Source organism: Passer montanus, unplaced genomic scaffold (assembly GCF_014805655.1).
Source record: "Passer montanus isolate IOZ18808 unplaced genomic scaffold, ASM1480565v1 scaffold5, whole genome shotgun sequence".
In the NCBI taxonomy this organism is placed as follows: domain Eukaryota; kingdom Metazoa; phylum Chordata; class Aves; order Passeriformes; family Passeridae; genus Passer; species Passer montanus.
Genome location: NW_024369929.1, coordinates 3,688,575 through 3,707,632, shown reverse-complemented (window position 1 = coordinate 3,707,632; position 19,058 = coordinate 3,688,575). Strand labels below are relative to the sequence as shown.

Below are 19,058 nucleotides of genomic sequence, written 5' to 3'. Positions count from 1 at the left end.
TCCCCACGCCAGTGTATCAGTAATAAGGACAATGGTGTTACCTTGTATAAACCCATTTCCTAAGCATGCTGGATGCTTCTAACCCTGGATTTGGTATAAATATTCTAACTTTCAGTTTTCTACTTTTTCATACACTCAGTGTACTTACGTCAGTCAAATTTGTTTCTGCTTGTAACACATCTATCCATAACTGAAAAAAAAACCCCACCAAAACTACACAGCTTAAATTTGAGAAGACTCACTTTTTCCCCCATTAAGACATCTTAGCTCTTCACCAGTGTTTCCTAATGTTTGATACATTAAGCAGAAATGTGTGTCCACTCCATCTGTACAGAAGTATGGCATATAAGGCTCAACACACATCCTGTAAAGAAATGCTGTTTTCACCACAGCAAACAGAGACAAGAATTCCTCCAGATGAGCTTTTCCTTCTTCCCCTGAGACCAGAAACCTAGCAAAGCTTGCCAACAAAGTTAATACTTTGGTTGAATAAACAGTCCCTTAGATTCAATTTTTTAGCTCATGCTCAAGAAAATCCAGCTCTGAGGTGGTGTGTGTAAGCAGATACCTCTCAGCTTTCTGTAAGATTGTCTCAAGTCTCAGGCATAGCCCACACTAACTGCTTTTTTATATGCAAAAAGTAAATCAATTTATATTCACTTTGGAGTAAAAGCCACCTTATCAGACAGTAGAAAGAAGTGATGGCCAGTCTCCTCCTTCCCACTCCTTGTTCTATATATATGTAGCAAAACACCAAGACTTAACAAATCTCCAAAATCTGATGCCTCCAACTTAAAAAGAAAAATAATTTCAATGGAACTGACCTTCAAGATGTAGCAGAGTTTGTGTGATATGGAAACAGAAAAACATCCAAGCAGTCTGTTTTCTCAATCAAACCAAATAGCTGCTATTCTGATTTTGACCTCCCAATCTAAATCACATATTTATGACTATTACATAATAAGAAGATATAGCAAATATTTGCCTTAGCTTCTTTAAATAAAGCAGCTAACAAAACCCAATTCATCCTGATGTGTCACTGTGATAAAAAGCAGAAACTAGAAGCACCATTGCCACTTTTAGCCCATAGTTCTGGTTAAAAAAGCATCCACTTGTTCTAAAATTATGGAATGTATACATAGATTGTGGAGTCACTACTGTCTCCACAGTAGCCTAACTTCATATGCAGATCTGCTTTAATAGGCTAACCTTTTACTACTGTCATTATTTTATGTAGTTTACATAAAAATACATTTTATACAGTTTGGAAGAAGGTAATTCACTTTTCTATAATGGAAAACACTTTTCAGCTGTTTCTGGATTCAGATGTGCCCCTTGATCCCAGGCAGTGTGGCAGTGTTACTTCTATGCTCAGTTAAAACCTTTTCCCAGTACCTTTTCTTCCTCATAACTGACAGCATCAGCTTTTGGTTTGCATCAAGTGAATTTGTTCTCCTTGCTCTATTGTGGCAGCAAATATGCAATTCTAGTTCTTTTTCAGATTGTGTTTCAAAAGGAATGTATGAAATACAGCTCCTCATCAGTCTCCTTACTGAAGATCAGATTTCAGTTGTGTAACAAACAGTGACGCTGCATGACATAATGGGGCCTTCGTGTGTGAAACAGCTAAACTGAAACTGAACAAAATATCCTACATCATTATCTGCTTTTGGCTGGACATAGAAGAAATTTGTCTTAGAAAAGAAGTAAAATGCATAAATAATCCTAAAATCAACCAAAAAAGTTTCCAAAGGACTTTAAACAGTATCTTTTTAACCCTCAAGGTGATTTCTAGTTAACACACAGATATTTTACTTACAGTAATAGTTCCTGTCTTGTGCAGAAGTCAGGCTATGGGAGAGGATCACAGTTTACTTTGGATGGGATATCAGTGAAATATTAACAACATCAAAATATGGTTTTATGCAGCATTTAAAGGCTTTTGAAGAAGAAAGAAATAACTGTTTTCAGACTGAAAGGTTTTATTAAAAGGTTCCCTAGCTTCAACATCAATTGTTATTTTAACTCATCAATTTACATCTGTAGCCATAGAAAGTTCCTACATGTGGCACTTAAGTTTCAGAACATCTAAGAACTTGCTGCTAATATCACCTTCAAATTTTTAGGTACTTGGGAACTCCTTAATAAGCAACTACAGGAATGTATCTCATGAGTCTGTATGAATTAAGAAATTATTTGGGTAAACACAAAACCAACATATAGCATGCTAACAATTTCAAGATCCTCCATCTGCTGAAAATTCTATGTATTCTTAGGCCTAACATCACTGTAATCTATCACTTGTTTCCTAAAAAGAATTAATGAAAATATAAGTTCCTATTTTTTCCTACTGATTTTATGTGAAAAGAACATATGAGCCCAACATTCATCTTTTCTTCATTTATAATAGCTGCCTACCTACCCTCACTTCAGCCATTTAGCAATCCTGTTATGAAACAGCTGCTATTAGTGAAAAAAGTCCAAACTGGCAGCATTCACAGACCACTGGGAATACAGAGCATTTTAAGATGTTTCTACAACTCCCCATCAATACCCTCTGATGCATTTTTTCAAGACCCTACCTTAAAGCCTCAAACCAGGATTATGCTTCTAAAGACTCAATATCAGAAAGTCTGGCTTTTCTCTTGATTTTCCCATGGAGGACTTCCTGTTCCTCTAGACCAATACAACCTTCTTAAAACATTTTTTTCCACTCTTTTACTGCTGCTGAATCTGATTCAAAAGGGGCCCATCTGTTCCAGCTACATCATCAGGAGAGCTCTGCACTTCCACACAGCTGCTGAGCTTTCTGTCCCCATGCAGAAGCTGGAATTGCTTCATGCACCCCCTTGGCACAGAAATTATGTAAAGTAAATGACAGATCCAAAAACCTATTGCATGATAATTTCTATATTGGCTGCTTCTCTAATGTAAACTCTCCTTTTCTCACATTTTGCAGAGCCCTAATTTGTTCCTTTAATAAAATGCACTATAAAACTTGAGAGCACAATTTTCCAATGGAAAGGAAACAAAAAATCCCACCAAAAAAACTAATCTTATTATAAATTCCATGAAGCAGTTCAAAAAGCCCATATAGGTGATTGTTTCTATTAAATTCTATCAACTGCTGGAGCAGTTTCTCCAGGAATTCTAACACTCCCTTAGAATTTCAATGACTTAACCTCCACTACATTCTGCAGACTGAAAAGCAACTACCTGCAAATGCAACTTGAGCCAAATGGAAAATTGCATTTAACAGTGATGTACCAACATCACATGCTCTGAAAAGGGATTCTCTGAGAACACAGATGTACCAGCTTGACCTGAATGCAAGCAGACTGTACTCTCCAAAACATCCATGACCACTTAATTCCTGTACTCATTCAAGGCTCAGGGAGCTTGGTCTGTTCAGCCTGGACAAGAGTTAAAACACCTCCCAGTGCCTGTGAGAGCTCCAAGAGAGCTGGAGAGGGCGTTTGAACAAGGGCATGTGGTGACAGGACAAGGACAAGGGGGAATGGCTTTAAATGAAAGAAGGAAGGTTTAGATTGGATATATGGAAGAAATTCTTCCTGTGTGGGTGGCGAGGGCCTGGCACAGGTTACCCAGAGAAGCTGTGGCTGCCCCATCCCTGGAAGTGTTCAAGGCCAGGCTGGACATGGCTTTGGGCAATCTGGTCTAGTGGAAAATGTCCCTGACTCTGGCAGAGCATTGGAACTAGATGGTCTTTAAAGCCCATCACAACCCAAACCATCCATGATTCCGTGATTTTTTGGGCATAAAAACTCATTAAACTGCATCTGCATCTCTGCTTTGACAGAAAGTACCTTCTAGATACAGTTTAAAAATAAATTTACTTTTGAGTCATAGAAATCTTTGCAGGAAGTTTTCTTTAGTTTCTTTTTTTTTTTTATAAATGAGCCCAAGCAAAATAAGAAGAGTTTTAATTAAGTAAAAATGCACAAAGGTTTTGGATTGTTTTAGTTAAGATACAATGGAACAAAAAATTAAATTTAAATGGCACAACTTTCTACCTGCATCTGAATGCCATCCATGGCAATCAGCTGGACTTGCTAATGCTTCATAGATTCACTTTCTGGACAGAAGCTGGCAAGCTGTTTATTGTGGTAGTTACTGTACTATGGAATGGGGGCTTTTTCTACCCCTTCAGTTGATTTTGGGGCAAGTTGTGTCTCATCTCTTCATGCAGTATTAAGTGTTTTCTTTGCACACAGTACTTCTTTACAGTATCTGTGAAAGGTAAAAGTGAAGAATTTATTTTTATTGATAATATGAAATTTTCACAGAGTCACAGAAATTAATTACAACTGAATAGCAGTTATCAGTCTCCCTCCCAAATGTATTGCATGCATTTTAGCTCATTTGATCTTGGCAAACCTCAGAAGTTAATAAATTAGTAACCAAGAAACAAAATAAATTATACTAACATATTTTAACAAAATAAAAATAAAGCTCAAGTGAGTATATCCTGGAATCATATTTTACCAATAACAATTTACACAACCTTAGTAACATTAACAAAAAACATTTGAAATTAAGTTTGGGCAACTTGTGCAGTTGAGAATTATGCTGATTCAATGTCAATATTCTGAGCACTCTCATATGAAAAAGCATTCTATAATCTGACAAATTAAACAACAATAATAAGTCTTCATCGAGTTCAGGATGTAAAATAATTTATTAGATTCTGATCATAAAAAATTTAGCTACAATTCTTGGGTTTTTTAAACAGGGACAGTCAAAGTGACAATTGAAAAGTGTTCAATAAAAATAAGGCAAGCTTTGTAAATTTGTTCCTTAAAAATCAATGCTGTAGCACTACAAAATCAAGGGTAGCAGAAAAAAATAAACAAGAACTTAGTAAAACAATCACCAAGTCATTTCTTTGCTATCACTTTAGTTAGCCAAGGAAGCACTGGTAAAGCAGTATGAAAGTAAACTTTTTTTTCAAAACTATTAAGAGTTAATTAAGATTTAAAGGCATCCCTTTTTGGGGAGGAAGTGAAGTATGCCCTAGTGATGGTAATTTTATATTCTATTGGTTTATATTTGTAAAACATGAGAGAATAGTGAACCAAAAGCCTGCAAGACAACACGCCTTGACTCTACTGTTTCTGCTCAGTGATCCTCTGGAGGCAGAGCTTCATGTAGGAGTTTTTATTGCGTATTTCTATCACCGCATCTCTGACAAGTTCAATGAACATCTGAGGCCAGAGCTTCTGCAACGATTCATTCTTCATATTGATGTCAGCTGCTTCTTTCACTAAGTTCTCAACGTATGTCTGGCAAAATGTTTTTCTTTCTTTGATTTCCTGCATGAGAGAAAAATTGCACAACGTATAAGAAAAAGGGAAAAAAAAGTTAAACAAGAGGAATTCCACAAAAACCCCTCTCAAAAAATGAATGAATTCAAGAACATAGCAATTAGCTGTCTGATGCTATTGTGTACTTTCTCTCCCTGGTTTTAAGTTGCATGGCCCAGGGTATATGTCTAGACCTTTATGAGTGTGGCCACAGAATCTTAATATATTCATAATATTCATACTATATTAAATAATTTGTTTATCTGAAATTAACTTTCAAGTAATTATATAAATATATGTTAACAGCATTACAATTTGTGTTGCCTTCTGTCATGGCAGTGAAAATTTACAGAAATTATTCAACACTAAACTACTTTTCTTCCTCTGCCTTCCCAGAATTTCATCCTTATTGTACAACAGTTGAAAAATAGATACTTCTCTACGTGCCCTAACAAGAACCTTGCCATAGAAAAACATGCCAGTACTCATCCTTTTCCACAGTCACTCTGGCAAGTGCTGGTTCCTAATGTCTATTATATTAGATACTGAACCAAGCTGAACCTTTAACAATAATAAAAAGATACTATGCTTTGTGCAACTACTAGCTCTGCATTTTAGTAACTCAAACTGTATTAATCCCTGCTTCTGCTAAGCTTCTATAAAATGCCCTAAGCTTTCAACAGCAAGTTATATTGGAGCTAAATATCTAGCTAGTTTGAATGGCAGCATTGTTAAAAATGTTAGATCATGCTTCAGGCCACCAAAACAAAAGTCTTTTTAATGACTAATAAAGGTGAGAAAATGCTTTCCAGCAGCTAAAACCCCAAACTATTAATCAAAGACCCAAGACTGTCATCTTTAGCAATACACTTCTTCAGCCACATTTGTGATGTTAGTTTGCTGCTGCTGGGGACCTGGAAGGAGTCCTTTTTGCCAGGACTTTAGTGACACCCAGCAGTACCTGCTGGCACATGCACAAATGCTACAGCAAAGGACAAGGTGGGAATTGCTGCACTGGGAAGAGAAAACAACACATTTATTTAATGGACTGTACAAATACTAAGCTTATTTTATTTGATTATAGGGCTGGTTCCATGGTAAAGGACAACAGGAATACTTCACTGTCTTACTCCATGCCATTCAAAGATTTAAGAGCTATCACAATTTTTGAGACTAAAATGTTTTCTTAATTTAAACTCTCCACACATGCAGTCACTGTCTCCTTTCTATGCTGTGGATCTGAGATAATGAAACCACAATGGAATAACAGATTCAGTGATTACTGAATTTGATTTAATTTCTTGCACTAGAGGATTTACATATTTCCACATAATCAAAAAGCAAACAATGGGACAAATGTGGGAAGCAGAGTGCCTACAGTTAGAACTCACAGTGACTGCTCAGAAGGGAGATTGTGGCTGAAAAAATCATATTCTCCCTGGGAACAATTTCCCCCAGCCCAAGCAAAAGAGTTAGCAGATCAAAAACACAAACTAAAACAAGCGTGACTGATGTCCTTGTCTGAAACAAGCCAGCTTGCAATTGTATTAATAATTAAACCTAGTACTTTGCCTATATATTTATTTTTCTGTAGCTTACTTAAAAGCTAAAAAGCAGCTTTTTATTACTACAGCCTGCACTGTCACATGTTGTCTGAAGGTGCTCTTCACCAATTCATTCAGGGAAAATCTAACATGTACAATACACAATCCTAAAAAAATTGGGATATGGATATCACTCCATATGGCTTGTAGGTGAGAATGTATTTCTGAGACTGTGGCACTGTTCAGGAATCACTTCACCAAAGACAGAAATTGAGCATTTTCCAGTATTCTGAGAAAAAAATCAGTTAAAAGTTTTGATCAAATATGTAAATACGTTAAGCAGGGATCTTTTAAAACCACTATTCTCAACAGCACAACTGAAACTTGACATATAGATAAATTCAAAGAGCAGTAGCCTAAGGCTACCCAACAGAAAATGTAAATATTTTGTAATTATATATTTTACCTCAAGCTTTTCCATATGAAAATCTTTTGTCATGTAATTCAACGTTGCTCGAGCTGTGCTTTCCCCTCCACTTCTTCTGTTATCACTGCTTTCCTCACTCCCAACCCCAGATTTCTTTCCCTTTCCCTCCAGCAGGTAATGGAATTGCTTCCTCCTGTGAAATGAGATTTACAATCCTAATTACCAAAAACTTTTAAGTGCAGATGTTTCTAGCTATTGTGAGGGGGGTTTCTCCCTTTGAACATACATTTTTGAGCTTTGAAATACTTTGCATCCTCAAGTTATTCAAAATACCTATGACTCTAGATGTCCTTTCATTAATTTGTCTCTAAACAGTTGACTCTGATATCTATCACATAGCATCTCCTAAATAGCAAGTCTTGCAGCTTTAACTTTTACTAAGTATTTGTCTATAGAAGACTAAAAATAGGGGAGTTTGGCACCCTTTTTTACAGTACAACTCTTAAATCTGTTAACCATTAATTACTCACTATAAAATATCCACTAAAAACAACCAGTTCTCCTCATGAAGGTCCACAAGTCTTCAGCAATCCCACTACAAATTCAGAATTGAACATGCAGTTCATTTGTGTGTACATTCCTTTTCATCTCCTCAGCAGACTTCATACAAGTTCTGGGAAAACCTCTGGCTAATAGATCAGGAGGTGGTAATACTCGTGCATTATGCAGAGGGCCTGCCTTCTAGAAGATAGTATTTGTGACATTTTCATCTTTTTACCTAAAAATAATTTATTATAACAGTGTGCAAAAGAGTTAAACAGCATGTTCTGGACAAACTCGAGTTCTGTTCCTCGTATTTTACCTGGATTCTCCAAGCAATGAAAGCACGCGGTAATGCGGCAGCTCCGAAGATGCCACGTATGCCAGGATGCCAAAGAGCCTTTCTGCCTTTACAATGTCATTTTCAGTAACCTGTGAGAGAGTGGGAAGGGGAGGAAAAAGAAAAAAATTACATTTCATAATTAGCACGTTCATATTTCATTACATATGCACGTTGAGAATTAACTGGAACTTTTTATAAAGAACACTGCACACAGATCTGTTGCAGGCACATCTTCAAAACACAGACTTGCTTCTGCTGGCACTTTAAATGTATTTTAGAAGAAACCAGATGAGGTACTGGTGCTTGTTTTATTTCCTGTCATTCTGGATATTTTAATGTATATACATGCTGTCCTGTGCCTCATGATAGTCTTTGTAAAGCGAGGAATTTTAAAAAGGTTTCTTACATTCATTTTCTGAGGGCCAGACATATTAATTCTGCTCCATACTGCATGCACTTACAAAAGGTCTACTGGAAAATTTCTGATTAAGTTATGCTGGAGAAACAGAAAGATTCTGGGCATGCACATGTGAAAAGATAACTTACAGACTCTCTTATTTTGGCAGCATCGTGGAAAAGGTTTTTATAAAGAGAGGCTTTAGAGGGAAATTTTTTTCTCTGTATTTTTCAGCTCCTGAAAATAAGTGTTCACTCATTATATTTCTCTAAATGTCTACCATAGTGTTGTTTCAATATTAAGTTCCAGCTGCTCTTTAAACTAATTTTCAATGGTTGAAAAATTTTCAGGATTCATTTTATACAAAATTGAAAAGCGTAAAGAAAGTGGAAGAGATTCATTCTTTGGTGGTGGTGGTGGTTACTATTTTCTGTTTGTCTTGGCTTGTAATCTCTGGAGACCATGGCCTCTGTTTCTCCCTGATGGCCAGACTATGAACTGACTTCAGCTGCCAAAAGTTTGTTGGCACAGTTTCTGGACTCCTGGCTTTGTACTGAGTGCAGAAGCAATCTTTATGATCACGAAATCTGACCTGGATAACACTGGACAATGAAACTTACTCATTGACTTCTTAATTTCTGGACAAAATTTAATTTCCATTCATCCTATAACATAACTTGGGAGAGCAACCCATTATTAAATACACTTCAATACCCACAATATTTACTAAGCACTTTCAGACAAACTTTGTATTCTGTTTTATTGAAGTGTGTGCATAAAATGGAATTTTGATCCACATTAACATATTTTTATTGTATTCTTGTGTAATGTTTAGAGACTATACAATCTACACTTGCCTAAAGTACACTGCAATAGCATAATGCAGGGGTAAATTCAGTAAAAACACAGATCAGGAAATTAGAAATGTAAAGTCAATTCCATTTTTACAATGGAGTTGTTCATTTTCACTTAAAATAAGTAAGTCAGGAGTAGATGACCTTGCTGAACAGTCTGTAACAGAAGCAAGGTCTAAAACAAAGAGCACAGAAGGCAGCTAGGGAAACAAAGCCCAGTGCAGGCAGAAATGCCTGCTGGAGAAATAAGTGATTTTAATGTATTTATTTATGTTAAGAGAAGCATAAGGACCAGGTCAACAGAGACAGCAATGCTGAATACAGTCTCCAGCTCACAGAAACTCATGTTCCCTATCTTGGTGCAGGGCATTGTTTGCTCCAATAATCACAAAAAGATCCTAACGGTAGTATCACATAAATGTAAGGCTTCATGCCTGCTCCTTGCCAAGTGCACAGAGCAGGCACTGCCTGTGCCAGCAGCCCTGCTCAGGGAAAGGGTGCATCTGTCACACTCTATTCCACACCACTGGGGGGACAGCACTCTGCAGGGCTTGGTGACTTCAAACCTTCACAACTTAGAATTAATCAAGGTTACTATCACTGCGAAGAATTTCAAGTAGTATCTCAATAAAGACAATTGCTTCTTCACAGTTAGTAAAGGTAACAATTGGACACGGGCACAGAATCATTTGTTAGGGGGAGACCAACACTCAGCTTCCAGCCTGCAATATTAACTGGAATGGTGGGGGGAGGCTGAGGAGAAAATAAAAGGTTTTTTAAAGAGGTTTTTTTACAGTTTAATAGTGCTAGAGTGATGCAATTTATTTTGTTGATTCAGTTAGTATATTTAGTTAATTCAGTTAGTTGCTTCTCAAGTAGTATCTCAATAAAGACAATTGCTTCTTCACAGTTAGTAAAGGTAACAATTGGACTAGTGCACAGAATCATTTGTTAGGGGGAGACCAACACTCAGCTTCTAGCCTGCAATATTAACTGGAATGGTGGGGGGAGGCTGAGGAGAAAATAAAAGGTTTTTTAAAGAGGTTTTTTTACAGTTTAACAGTGCTAGAGTGATGCAATTTATTTTGTTAATTCAGTTAGTATATATTGCTTTTACTTTGCAACTCTGCGTACCTCAGAGCTGGTAACACAATATTGTCTCCACAAACTCTGCACACAAATGGTGATCAGAATAGCAGAATATGCACATTTCCCTTTCTGTCATCTGGAACTGTTATTTAGGGCTGATCTAAGGTCTGAGAATCACTTCAGGGGTTGTGTTCTTTACATTGAAATATAGTTTTTTATTACTTGTGTTAATCCAGTAGGTAATACACATCTGCAAAGCTGGATATCATGACTGCTGCTGTAGGGTAATGAAAAACAGCAATCAGAGCTCATCTCTTTCTTCTGCTTAGCTAAGACACTTTCCAAATGATTAATGACACTAGAAAAAAAACTCTGTATGCACATCTTCATGTAGTGTGGTCTGGCTGAAAAAGTTTGTTGAGGACAAAAATGTTCTTGTCATACATATTTAAGATCTGATATATGTCCTACATAAAATCATGCTGTGCTACATGTGCTCCATTTACTAAATTAATCCCCAAGAACTATTAAATACAAAGTTTTCCCTCAGAGACTGAATTTTTTGACCTTGAGATTGTAACAAAAAGTCTACTTAAACAGTTGTGTTACTTTCTTTCTCCCTGAAGACCAAAGACAAGATTTTTCTATTTTCTTTTCATCTAAATCACTAGCAGATTTCAAAAATATGATGCAGTAAAAAAAGAAATAAACTTTCTATTTTTAAATCAAATTTGAAGAGCATTTTTTCAGCAAAGTACTAAATTTGAAGTTATTCTATATTTTTATGGGATTACTATTGCTATATTTTCTTCCTTTTCAAGATACTGTGCTGTTGGAGTGAGTCCTATTTCCATCCTTTCCTTGCTAGTTAATTCATTTAAGCTCTTTACCCACTCTTACTCTTCTGAGCAGCTAATCTATGTTTTATACAACTAAAACCAAGTAAACCACAACATCCAGCTTCAGCTGGATCAGATAACAATCCAAAACATATGATGATGACCAAATTAAAATACCAGATCTAAATGCTAAGGCTGGGTATTATTTTTGCTCTAATTAACTTCCATAACATCTCTTAAACTTCTTTAGCATTTAAAATTGAATGTGCATTCAAACATTGTGTTGCATTGTAACTATTTTCACCCCCTTTGTGATCAAAGCCCAAGTATAAAATAGCTGTTTTATATGCTTGAATAAATTTAATTTCAATTGATGTAAAGGGGAATACAAAGTACAAAGAACAGCAATATTAGTGTCCTAACTTTCTATTTATTTAAATATAAAATGCATACTCAACAACAAAAAAATCCACCCTAAAGATACATAGCAAGCAAAAAAAAAAATTAAAAATCTATTTGACAGACTTTTCCTGTAACAGGTTTAAAGCAGAAAATATGATTTTATGGTATTTTGTAACATTGGCAATTGCAAATAATCATACACAGTAAACTAGTAAGGACTCTATCAAACACATTTTTGCCTAAGTATTCAATGTCAATGCTGTGATTTTCTCAAAACCAATATAAAAGTGCTTCTTAAAATCAAGTGAAATTGTGCATTTCTTTGATAACAATTTCACATAATTTTATTAAATAGTATTAATTTTAATATTAATTGCACAAGAAATTACTTATATATTTTTTCCCTGTAATACTGAGAAGACACTGACAGGGTTGTGCTCATTTCATTAGGAATTCATCTCCTCTTTTAAAAATAACACTCATTTATCCTGTAAGAGCAATTACAAGAAGCAACACCATCCTACCTTCACTCCATTTATCTTCTGCAGATTAAAATGGCTCAGTCTGAACAGAACATAGTATTTCCACAAAGTGAAGTTGACAACTGGATTTCCCTGAGGATCAACTGTCAACTGCTCCATGCGATGCATCTCAGCCAATGCATTGAACTGCTGCAGCGCCCCAAGATTTGTCTCCTTAAACTTCAGGTGCTAAAAAAAGGTCAAACCCCAATAAATTAAATAAGGAAACAATAAAGAGTGAACACAGTGATTCTATTCTGTGCCAGTCCATTTTCAAACTGTAACACTCCTGTGTCTGATGAAGTAACTGAGCTAATTTCATTTGAGGTCTCTGTAGCAAAACACACCAATGTATCCACCAAGTGCTGCATTACTTTTACTAAGAGATGTCAATGTTAGAAGCCCCAAACAATTTGTAAATTCTTTACTTAAAGCAGGAATATTTTCAATGTTACATAAAGCAATGATAATACTTAAACACTGCCTACTTAAATTCTGCAAGTAAAGCACCTGCAATATCTCCAGATAAAAGTAAGTACAATACATGCTTTTAAAATGTTCTGCTTTTTTTGGGCACAGGGTGCTGGCTTAAATACATACCCTGCCCTACACTAATATTTCTGTGAGCATGGTTTGTGCTACACAGTAGCATGAACGTGGGAAGAGCAAGGGGGAAAAGTTGATAGTGAAGATAAAAATTCAGTTGTGATTCTGCTATCGCCCACAAATTGTGCCCCACCCACAGTGAAACAATTGTTTCATTAAAACAGATAAATTTTTCTTAAGCTCCCCACAAATTTATCAGTCTCAATTAAACCATTAAGTTTTGTTATACTCAAAATCTTGAGAAGCAGCAGGGAGCTCCAGAGCCAATCAATCTGAGCTACAAGTTGCTCATGATTTTTATCTCTATTGCACTATTTGCATCAAAATGACTGATTTGAATGACTAAGAAAAAAAGAGAGACAAACTGAAGAGACTTCTCATTCATGTTGCTTTTCTCCATCAAGAAAAGAGGAATTTCATTAACTGTACTGATTTAGTTAGCTATTCCTTCTAATCTTCATCTTTTTATCCTATCAGCAATTTGCTCTTTGAACTCATGACACAAATGAAGTCTTCCTGATACCATGGATCCATAACAGTAGAGAACAACAATACTGAATTGACACGCAAATTTTGCAACTTAAAAATAATTAGGTAGGTCAAAGAGATTAAAAGAAATAAAAATAAGTCTGAAAATAAATCTAAATTTAAATGATTAATTTTCAAGTATCAAGGCTACCATTATAATAGCAGGAAATATGCAGTTCTTAACTGGATCTATTCACATGAAAGCACTTAGTGAGGGGGCTATGCCAAAGTATGTTTCTATTAGACAATCCATTTTCCATAGCTGGTCAGAGCTGAAACATGAGGCATGCTCACCACACAATTAGGAAATTTTGTCCTCAGTTTTGCTAACACTTGGACAATTTCATCAAATTCTATGAACATAAAGGAGACTGTGGCAATAATTCCAGCTGTTTGGACACTCCAGTTTCGATCCAGGCACTCCAGTGCCCCAGCACCATACAAGCCAAGAGTGTCTCCTTCCACCTCCACTAAATGAGACTCCAGAACAGACAAGCCTTGTACTGCACTGCTCAGGATTGTATCAAGAGATCTGTAGAGGAAATAAAACCACAGTGATATAAATGAGATGATTTTGAAATAATATCATCACTCTACTGAGTAACAGTCCTTTCTTTTACCAAAACTCAACTGTCAAATTCAATGGTATTTCTCAGCATTCATTTATTTTCAGCAGCCCATCTGGTTCAAATACACTAAAGGCTGGAAAATCCTTCTTCCATCAAGTAACACTGTATTAGTTCTACTTCTTCAGCAGGAGGGGTCTGAGTGTATTTGAGTTGGTAGTGGGGTCAAATTAAATAAAGAGTCCATTTATATTTAATAATTGGCTTTAAAATTTGAGCTCAGAATAGTAACCTGGCATGTTTTGTGTTGCTTTAGACATCTAAACAAGACTTCAAACAATGTATTTATTTAAGAAATTCCCCTTCACATTCTGTTTGCTATGTGAAATGTAAAAGTGGACATAAGCAATAACTCAAGCATTTCTTTCAAACAATGTGACTTTTCCAATTCACAAGAGCAATTTTAAAATTAAGCAATAAATCCAAGTATTCCTAAATCCTGTCTCTTTTTGTCCTACTTCCAACATGATACACTCACCTGGCTGGACCTAAAGTGTACAGAGACCTCAGGATAAGCACAAATTACAGGTTTAGAAAGTTATGTAATGATTGTTATTACTTTATTCTTTATCACATTCTTAGTCTTTTTAATATATTTTCACTAGTAGCAATCATTTGACTGATGTTCTCTTGACAATAACAATCATAACTCTAAAATTTCACTCAACTGAAAGTGCTGAGAGCTCACCAGTTCATATGTGAAGCTCTAATTACTTATCTATTCTGAATTTCACCTGCAATTTTATTGCTTAGCAACTCATCTTGAAGTTCTTCACTATGATAAAACACATACATCAAAACAGCATCATATCTCAAACAATAGGAATTTGTTCATTAACAGAGAAACAGTCAAACTACCACAGTTACACTGACTTGGTCATGGGGGAGGGATTACCAACACTGAATTAAATGGCAAAGAAACCAAGCAGGCAAGAAAGCAGTGGGTAAATGCACTCAGGAAAAAGCTTTGGAAGCACAAGACTAGAAAAGATGATGGCAATTTAAAAATTCTAAAAAAAAGTGTTTCAAAAGATGTAGCACTTGACTGGAGAGAAGAACCAGCTCTAGCCATAAAAGACTGAAACTCAGATGAGCCCTACTTGTGAGAGGCAAAGACTTCCTGAGCATCCCTGACATTTGCAGCATTGAGCAGGGAGAGCAGGAAGCTGTACTTGCTATTGAATGTGTGCAAACTATTTTTTCAGGCATTTGCTCGAGCTAACCAAGGTTGAAGCGCTACTTTGGTTTTAGCCAATCCAAGGCATACACTGCTCATTAAGTTCTGCAGTGGTTTCTGGCCACAAGGCCACTCTTTTAGATGCAAATAAGAAAAAGTAATATTTTAAACCAAAAAATACTAAAATTATCTTGAGAATAAAACTAAGTCTGGTAACTGCTACTGTTACTGCATGGGTGTGAAAGCAGTCCAACACAAGATGCTGCATTTCAAACTAAGAGCCTGAATTCAACTATGAAACCTCTTGATAGACAAAGAGATTACAAATCTTCATAATGCTCATACATCATTTTATTCATTTAAACTGAAGGCAACAATCTAAGCTGTTAAGGAAATAAACAGCCTCAAGAAGGCTCAGGAATTCACATTTAACATTTCTTGTAAACATGAAGTTGTTTTATTTAGCAAAATCACATAATAATTTAGCTTGCACTTCTTTAGGCAATGAGTTGCTGTTCTATTTCTTTTTAAACATGTTACTTATTACTAATGGTCAAAAGCACAGTAAACCATGTGCATATATAGTACTTTTGATAATGAAATACAGCGAGATCTCAGTGGTGAGAAGTAGTAACCTGGAACTGAAGACTTGAACAGGTAAAAGCATCACCTAATAAAATACCTGCTTTCTTCAGGAAATACATATGCAGCACTGCCATTGATCTGGCAGGGCTCATTTTCTTTATCTTTGTTTAAAGAAGCCTCAAGAGCAATTTGGTTCTGCTGGATCTCCCACTGCCGAGCGATGTTACCAATCGTTAGCCGCTTCTTTTCCTGAAACAAGATACACAAGTCACCATAAGGCAGGACAGGGCAGATCAACACATTTGTTTGTTCTGAAATATGCTGCTTAAGCAAAACAGTTTAAATTGTTTCAAACTGTACTAGTGGTTGGTGGTTATGCATTAAAATCAATGCATTGTTCTAGTGCTACTTTGCATAAGTGCCAGCACATAATTTCACAAAATTTGCAATAAAGAAACAAGAAAAGTAACATAATAAATTCACAACATATGAAAGCATGAACTTAAGCTACTTAGAAATTGCTACTTCTGCAAGTTTTTTCCATTTTAAAGAGCTCAACACTCTAGCTCATGTTCCATTTACCATGGGAGTTTTGATGCTCTCTGGTTAGTGCTCAACACTTACAGACTTCCACAATGCCTGAGCTCCATGTCACAGAAAGGGAGGGAAGTTGGAATCATCAGTGGTTTTTATCACAACAATCTTTAGAAAATTCTGTTTGTTCTCAAGACTGAGGGTCTCAACCCCAATTACTGTACAGCTCTACTGCTTTGTTAGCCCTCATATGTGGGCTGCTGGACTCCTACAGAACTTCAAAAGCTTCCATGAATTCCTTTTACACAAAGCAAATTTTACAAGTGTGAAGATTCTGCTAGCAGCAAATTTCTCTTGTTCCAGTAAATATTAAGTTCAACCACTGTTGGAAAGGAATGACATTCTCTATACATTTCAAAGTACATCTCAAGCTTTCCCAGAAGAGCGGGTTGGAAGCTGTAAGAAAGAAGTCTGGAAAAAGAGATGAAGAAATTCTGTTGTTTGGACAGACAAGTATCAGCAAGGGAAAAAGAAGAGATTACGTTGGTGAAATAAACATTTTCAAAGCAGTGCATACAGGAAAACAGCAATTGTTTGCTACTGACTGCCTATAATTTTATTTACACTTCATATAGCATAAGATATGTTGGAGAAATGTGATGGTAAAAGAAAATGGCAGAACATGGTTCTCTAAATATTTTTTTACTACGAAGAAACCTATAGTTGACAACTTTTTTTGCTGGATATTGTATCTATGAGCATATTTTTTTCCTTCAAATCAAATGTGTGGAACAGGAAAAAAAGCCTGAATCATAATGACCCATTCACAACAAAATCATCAAATCATATGAAAAATATTTGTATTTGACTGTTATGCCACTTAACCTTTTGAAGATAGGAAATATACTTTGATAAAATTAAAGTCTAAAATGTAATGTTGAAATTGATTAATGATGACATAGGTGTTAAAAATATTTTTCCTTCTAAGGAAATTTTCCACTAGCAAAAAACATCTCAAAATGTAGGCCACCAAGGCAATCTCTCTGCAACAAGGAAACATTGCATCAATGGTTAAGAACATGAACTACAAATAAATACCTTTTTTTTTCCTAGTCAGAGAGACATTTTCAACAGCATGACACAATATCATGTGTGAAAATTCTTTACTAATTTTCCATTTCTTGATGCTACTAAGATCTATCACCAACACTTCAAATCTGAAGATACTTTAAATACATCAATATCTAGCAGGGAAAGAAGAAATACCAAAACCGAACAAACACACTGCCTAAAAAACCCAAAACCACCTCTCAAACTGTATCTAAGTCTTTTTTTATTATATCAATATTTTTCAATCAAACAGAAATATACGAGGATACAAATATACAGGAAATCAAAACATATTCTTAGTCATTGGACACAAAATTTTTTCCCCCCATTCATATGTTTAGGTCTTGGGGGTTTTGATATACTTAAAACATCTTTTAACATACTGTTAATATTCTGTTTGTGTCTTTTTATTTTTCAGTTTTATATGTTTGCTACACTTCTTAAGGCCTCCTGCAACTAATCCAGTCTAATCCCCTTCATGAAATATGATTTTACCTCAGAAACTTAATATGAACATTTCTTGTTTATTTGACTTCCAAATTGAAAGAGATTGTTTGTATAGGCATTACTGGCTGACAAAAAAAAATGTAGGCACTTTTTCCCTCAAAAAAAAAGGGATTTGGAGCCAAATGGTGAAATTCACACAGCACATGGAACATAGACACTCTTAGATTTGTGATCTTTGGTCTCCTGTTAGGAGCACATCTCATGCAGTCAGCAGCCCCATGAGGAGCATTCTGGAGGGCACTGGGGTCTCCCCTGGTGGGGCACTTCTGACTCTGTGTGTCAGCACCACGCAGGCCAGCTGGGCTGGGAGATAAGACAGATCAGAGCTCTGCTGACAGAGACAGCAGCTGGAGTCTGCCTGTGGCCTCAGGGCCCCTTCACTCTATCCACAGAAAGGAATAAATTCAACGGGAAAAAACATAGGAAAAACTACTTCAGAACACCCTGCATGGCTGCAGCCAGTGTTCACCTGGAAAGACCAAGGAGTGTGAAATCACTGGAGAAGTCCTTTACTTTAGCCTGGATTTATGAAAATGAAGTTTGCCATCCACTGACATATATCACACTCATGTTCAACATGGGCTTTCTGCTAAAGTGTACCCTGCATATTTGACTGAACAGAGTTTCAGTCATGGAGTGCACTGCTGAAACTGTAAAAATAGATAGAGGCATATTGGGATATATAATACAGTATCTGCAGCAAAGAAATTGGGATCTAAATTATTGCTGTAAACTGGTTTACAGTAACCTTAGAGCAGCCACAGACAATACCTTGAGCAAGGTCTGTCTATGGCTTTCACGCTTCCTTTCTTCCTCTTTCCTTGCTGCAATAGATGCCATACGTCTTTCTTCTTCCTGGATGAAAAAAAGATAAACAAATTCCTAAAGGGAGGAACTAAGCCAGTTCTGAAAAGTATTACTGATAAATTATGTTATTGTGTTGGTATTTGAAACATAAATTTTCATTTTAACACAATTTTAGAATTTTTATTATCTTAATGTTTCTAAATACTCTTAAAATCAATCAAATTTTTAATTATAAATAAATCAAGATAAACAATAAATAACTACTCAGATAAAAATGCTGAAGATAAAGCTAGTTAAA

At 35.9% G+C, this 19,058-nt stretch overlaps 1 protein-coding gene across 3 annotated transcripts in view; it reads right to left on the bottom strand.

The window, feature by feature from the left end:
- Nucleotides 1–3,674: 3,674 nt before the first annotated feature.
- LRRC49 (leucine rich repeat containing 49) overlaps nucleotides 3,675–19,058 on the bottom strand; it is a 40,494-nt gene continuing 25,110 nt past the window's right edge. The window contains exons 10-17 of one of the 3 annotated variants that reach the window (XM_039723429.1): nucleotides 18,725–18,808; nucleotides 15,900–16,051; nucleotides 13,709–13,946; nucleotides 12,284–12,469; nucleotides 8,158–8,267; nucleotides 7,335–7,488; nucleotides 5,120–5,333; nucleotides 3,675–4,251 (exon numbers count right to left, since the gene is read on the bottom strand). In XM_039723429.1, coding sequence (XP_039579363.1) covers nucleotides 5,127–5,333; nucleotides 7,335–7,488; nucleotides 8,158–8,267; nucleotides 12,284–12,469; nucleotides 13,709–13,946; nucleotides 15,900–16,051; nucleotides 18,725–18,808 — 1,131 coding nt within the window. In that variant the 3' untranslated portion in view covers nucleotides 3,675–4,251; nucleotides 5,120–5,126. The other 2 variants (XM_039723428.1, XM_039723430.1) reach the window with 2 other exon arrangements.